Consider the following 5,864-nt stretch of genomic DNA (forward strand, 5'->3'; position numbering starts at 1 on the left):
TATACAACAGAGTCTCTTCAGCACATGTCATCTCCTCACCAGGTGGCATCCAGGAGTCTGCACTCTCGCCAATCCCAGGAGTCTTGAAAGTAATCTCAATGACTGAGATTTGAGCACCCAATGTGACCAGCAAGACCCACTGATTCCACACAGCAACAGCCACATGATGTGTAGGAGACCCATCCTTTGCACATCCAGCCCAGCACCAGGAATCAGGATGCCAGGGGGGCTGTGCTTCAGTACCAGTCACTTCCAAAACAGCTGGAACCTCTTTGTAAGCTGCCACTACCTCTTTTAAAGCTGGAATACAGTGGGCTTCAGATCCTCTGTACCTCAACTCCAAAACCCTAGAGGCTGACCCAGTTCTCCCCTGTGCCTTCTACCAGAGGTTCCAGGTAGGGCCACTTTCCTTGGCTGTGGTCTAGAGCACATTTTTTTTATCTTGTCCTGCCTGGACTGGCCCAAGGGCTGGGACAGAGTTAATTTTCTGCATGAATTATCTCTTGTTTAATTTGTTCAAAGGCTTGTTGTTGTTCAGGGTCCCATTTGAAATCATTCTTCTTCTGGGTCACTTGACAGAGAAGGCTGACAATCAGACTGTAATTTGGAATGTGCATTCTCCAAAAACCCACAATGCCTAAGAAAACTTGTGTTTTTCTCACTAGTTGGTAGAAGTGTATCTGTTATTTTGTTAATCGAATCCATTGGGATCAATGACATCCACCTTGCTCTTTTATTCTTGAAAACTGGATCTGCTATGCAGGCTCCTGGACTTTACTTTGTTTTATGGCAGCTTTCAGAGAGATTTGGACTATTTTCTTCCCTTTCTCAAAAACTTCTGCTGCTGTATTGCCCACAATGGTACCACCAATATATTGCAAGCGTTCTGGGACTGGATCAGTCCATGGCATATGGTTCAAAGTTTTGCCATGTGGGTTGGGCACACTGACTTCATCTGGATCTGTGGGTGACTCTGCCCTGCTCATGTCATAAAAAACACCCTCTGGTACAGCTAATTCTCTCAGGTACCAGATATGTCTCCCCACAGCAGCTCACCTGCCCAGGTGACATTGCCTCTTTCCTGAAGGGATACCTTTCCTTCACACTTGACCGAGTTGCCTGCACAGGCTGAAGACCTGTGACATTTTTCCAATCACCTTGTCAATGCTCTCTTCCCTAGGAATTCATCCCAACTGCCTGGCTTCCCTATCTCCTAATTCCAGGCTACTGGCCCCACTGGAGCAGCCAAGTGATAATGTGCAGACCTGGAAGCAGCTGAAACCTCTTCACATCCCTCAGGGACAGGGATTGAGTGGTTACCTCTTGTTCTGTCTCTTCCTCCATCCAGTTTTTGTGATGGCCCTGCTTCATCCTCCTTCACTAAATGAGCTGACTTTGGTGCCCATTTCTTCTTGTGTACAAGGAAACTGATAATGGCACAAGCTCACCATCCTCTGGCTCAGCTGCATCATCCCCTGCTGGGATCTCAGTGGTCACACTGCATGTGTGATGCCAGGGTCTGAGCAGCCACAAACAGTTGCTTAACCCTAAACAAGACCTGAACCACATTCTCAGCTTCTGGTCATTCACAGACCATGGTTTCAGCATCCCAAGGATATTCAAAATTTCCACAGTTCCCATGCCTGGAGAAGAAGGGGAAGATTGTGTGTGCCTTCTACACAGGTTGGCTCTCCAAGGCAAAAAGGCAAACAGTGTCACTATTAGCAGTTTCTAATAGGTGGTTCCCCAAGTACTGAGGTGATGACAGAGGAGCTGAGAGTACGAAAACCAGATTAGTTTCAAGGGCAGCAGTTCTGTGCTATCACATAATCCAGTGTTACAAAGTACAACAAAATGATAACCTTAGCCCAGCCCCCAGAGATGATACCATAACACTAGGGGGAAAATACACAAGAAGTAAATTGTTACATAACACAACAACGCTGATAGCAAATAATTCAACACTGTGATCAACAACTAATAAACTAATAAGATGAACCCTGAGAACAAATTTGTTTCAGCACGGTCTGGTCAGATCTGTCATGGAGGAGAATCAGAAAGATAAAACTCATGTGTTGACACAAGAACAAGTTAATTGGAATAAAGTAAAATATAATAACAACAATTGTAATTATTATTACAGGGAGATACCAAAAAGAGAGAGAGAGAGCAATAAAACCCAGGAGAAACAAGTGGTGCACAGTACAATTACTCACCACCCACTGACCAATGCCCAGGTCCTTCCCAACATCACTGGTCATCCCAGTTTTTATGCTGGGCATGGCACTCTATGGTAGGGAATATCCTCCAGGCCAGTTTGGATTACCTGCCCTGGCCACACTACTTCCCAGCCTCCTGTGCACCTCCTCACTGGTGGGAATCTGAAAAGTCCTTGACCTGGGTGGGGTAAGCACTGCTCAGCAACAACTAGAACATCAGTATGTTACCAGCATTATTCTATTCTAAATCACAAACACAGCCCTGTGCCAGCTACCAGGAATGAAATTAACTCTATCCTAGCCAACACCAGGTCACTACATTGCCTTATCTCATGGCCATTCTGATTAAGCTCAGAAGTGTATTAATAAAAGGAAGGCAATGAGGCAGCTGTAAACCTGCATAAAACACTGCAAGTATACTCACTGCACCACAAAAAAGTCTTTCATTCCTTTCTCCTCAGCAATGGGCACAGCTGTAAGAGGCTATGAGCAGAATAAACAGTCCAACAATGGATAGCAATACTCCACTTTTCTATTTCAAGCTCCCAGCAAGCCCTAGATCTTGTCTCAATGATTACCTCATCGTTTCATGGCTACCTTTTACATAAAAACAAATGAAACTGCTCTGTCCCTTCTTATTCATCCATTTCTCTCTCTGCTGTCTTCCTGCATCACCTCTTCTTCCTCCTTTCCCTCTGAAGGGTATCTCCTGTGCTGCTCCAGAGACAGCGTCAGCACTGAGCAGCAGGAGATATTATGGCAGCTGCTTGTCAGGCTGCTCTTATCTCAGCCTCTTTCCTCTACTATTCCCCTTTTACCTGGCAACTGCATGCTAAAAGCCTACTGGTTCAAATGGGCCTTAACCATCTAATGGCATCAAGCCTTTTTTTAATACCTACTGTTGTTGCAACATAAATTGAAACAAAAGAAAAAAAAATTGGATTCAACCAACATTAGTCAGCTGGAGTAGACCAATGTCTGGAGAAATAACAGACTACATGTACAAACACATAGTACAGAAACTAATTAAATTGCCTATTTCATAATGGCAACGTGTACTTTCTCTTACAATGACCAGTGAAGCATAACATCATCGAGGGCCTTTTTTCATACAGTGCCTGCAGAAATGCTGATGCCAAAGCACCAAGGCTCACTCTGCCATTCCTACTCAAAGTGCTCCAAGGAACCTACAACAGCCATCTCGACATCCCTGTCAAATCCAATAACCTGTCAGCAAGGGCTTTCACACCTAAATTTAACAAAACCCTCTACATTTGCTAAACCAGAGACAGCAAAAAACCACAAACTCAACATGCCCACCTCACGACTGTGCACAGCACAGGCAGTGGCAAAGGGACACCTGAGCAACTCTTGTCTTTTCCAGCCACTTTAAAGCATTGCAGGGATGTGACACCCACGTGTGGGGCATATGTGTTTGGTGTTCATGCTTTTCTTACCAGCGTTGACAGACAGTCCTTTGGTAAGTCAGCCGGAGCCTCGGCGTGCATTGTGGAATCCCCAGAATCCGAGAAGGGCGTGAGGGGCCTTATCTTTAATACGTCACCCTTCTGTGATCTTTGCCCCCAGGAGCTCATACAAACAAGGGCTTCAACAGCTTCAATGTCGTTCTGCTCCAAGGTGCTGCAGGTGGACCTCTCGCTGTCATGGCGCTGCCGTTCTCGGATGGACTCGTAGATGTCCACAATGTCAACCTGAGTGCAATCGGATTACTGGCTGTTAGCACGAGTCAGAGTACAAAACTGACACCACCCACACTCTGTCTGCTCACAATGAAGGTCAACTGAAACAGATCCCATGACCGTGGCAAGACTTTTACCAACTGGCTCATCGCTCACTCTACCCCGAGCAGCTCCCCTCCACATTCCCTTCTCTTAAAAAAAAAAAAAAAAGAAAAAAAAAAAAAGAAAGAAAAAAAGGAAGACATGTGATTTTCCAGGAAAAGAACAGATATGTGTGTGGCTCACATTTCCAAGCTTACTTTCCTGGATGACACTGCTCTGAACAAACACATCCCATGCTTCCATACAAGCATAAAAGAGGAAAATCCTGACTTTGAACCTTGTTTAGAGAAGGCTGTTTCCTGAATCCAAAAGACTGTTCAGCACTAATCTCACTCTGGAAACATTTAGAAGATAAATTTCAGCCGCCGGTAAGATGCTTTAAGGTATGATCATTGACCTGGAGTACTGCACATCACAAAAGATTTTTAATCTTATTTTTAACAGGGAAGCCAGGATGGGGAAAAGATGGAAGGAAAATAGTTTTCAAAGTACAGTGGAACTGTTTGCACTGTACTTCAGAAAGGCCTTATGCTACATAGGTGCTAGGTATCTAAAACACACTCTGAGTAAAACAAAGACAAATGTAATCATATTGATTTGTTTCCAATTGCAAGTATCACAGAATATTTTTGTGTGCATGTGTACACATGCAAAACACTTGACTTCTCTGCACAAGGATATCCAAACTTCACAAAGCTCTCACAGTGCTTGGCAGTGGCTCCAAAAGCTATGCTAGCCTGATGGGTTATTACTCATATGCCAACTTAGTCTCAACTAGGCATCCAGGCTCCTCCAGTCTTTAGACACACCAACAAACCTGAAGGCTGAGATTCAGAAGTGTGGACCAAGCCTCTTGAGCCCACTGCTCTTACACAGAGTGTTTATGTACTGCAGGAAAAAGGTTTTAACTCTAAAGGCAACACCACACCATGAGCATGGCCTCAAGCCCTAGAAGGAATTCTCCTCATTGGGTGACAGCACGTATTCTAAGTCAATGGGTTTTGTTACTGAGTTAAGTAAGGTGGGATGACCCTTATTCAACAGTGTCACAAAGATGGAAAGCTGTGTTTACACTCTAGGGATGTGCAAGCAAATATGCTAAGCATAATGGATCAAAAATATTGGTACTGCACTCACAGAGGACTTTCACCTACAACATGAGGTACCAGGCATGGAGATGTCATGATCTGGGGGCTGGAAGGGGTAAAAGCAATTAACACGTTGGAGAGAGACTTCTAAGAATTTCCACTGAAAAACACGATGTGTGCCTGCAAGCCTGGACCTCACTCGCCTGTCACACGGGGCCACGCCAGGCGAGGCTCTGCACCGAGCAGACAGTCTGCCAGTGCTCCTCCAAGCACGCCTGCAAGCAGCCAAGCCCACAGGCTTATATTCTCCAACCCTACGTTTCAGGACAGCAGCTTTCCCTAAAGAAACGTTAAAAAAAATGTGCCTCGCTTCCTCAAAAAAAACCCGAAATCCCAAAAAAAACCTCACAAAAAAAGCTCTTTCTGCAGACGAGTGCTGCAGCGCGGGCTCGCCGGCTGCTGCCAGGGAAATGGGCAAGCGCGCCGGGCGCCTGTCCTCACATCACCCAGCCGGGAACGACGTGCGGGGTGGCGGCACGATGGGCACGGGCAGGGACGGGCGGGAGCGCGGGCAGGATGGGCACCGGCAGGGACGGGCGGGAGCGCGGGGTGCCGACAGGATGGGCACGGGCAGGATGGGCACGGGCAGGGCGGGTCGCTGGTGGGAAGGATGGGGCACAGTCAGGGAGCATGGTGGGCGGGCAGTGCGATGCGGGCAGCGCGGGTCGCTCCCGGGCACGGAGGTGCGGGCAGCG

At 46.6% G+C, this 5,864-nt stretch overlaps 1 protein-coding gene across 1 annotated transcript in view; it reads right to left on the reverse strand.

Moving 5' to 3' along the window:
* The window catches only part of KLF11 (Kruppel like factor 11), a 12,313-nt gene extending 8,245 nt beyond the window's left edge, over positions 1 to 4,068 (reverse strand). The window contains exons 1-2 of the mRNA XM_005420320.2: positions 4,057 to 4,068; positions 3,677 to 3,931 (exon numbers count right to left, since the gene is read on the reverse strand). Of these exons, the coding sequence (XP_005420377.1) occupies positions 3,677 to 3,931; positions 4,057 to 4,068 (267 nt within the window). The remainder of the gene's footprint in view (positions 1 to 3,676; positions 3,932 to 4,056) is intronic.
* Positions 4,069 to 5,864: the final 1,796 nt, after the last annotated feature.

Source organism: Geospiza fortis, unplaced genomic scaffold (assembly GCF_000277835.1).
Source record: "Geospiza fortis unplaced genomic scaffold, GeoFor_1.0 scaffold81, whole genome shotgun sequence".
NCBI classification, from domain to species: domain Eukaryota; kingdom Metazoa; phylum Chordata; class Aves; order Passeriformes; family Thraupidae; genus Geospiza; species Geospiza fortis.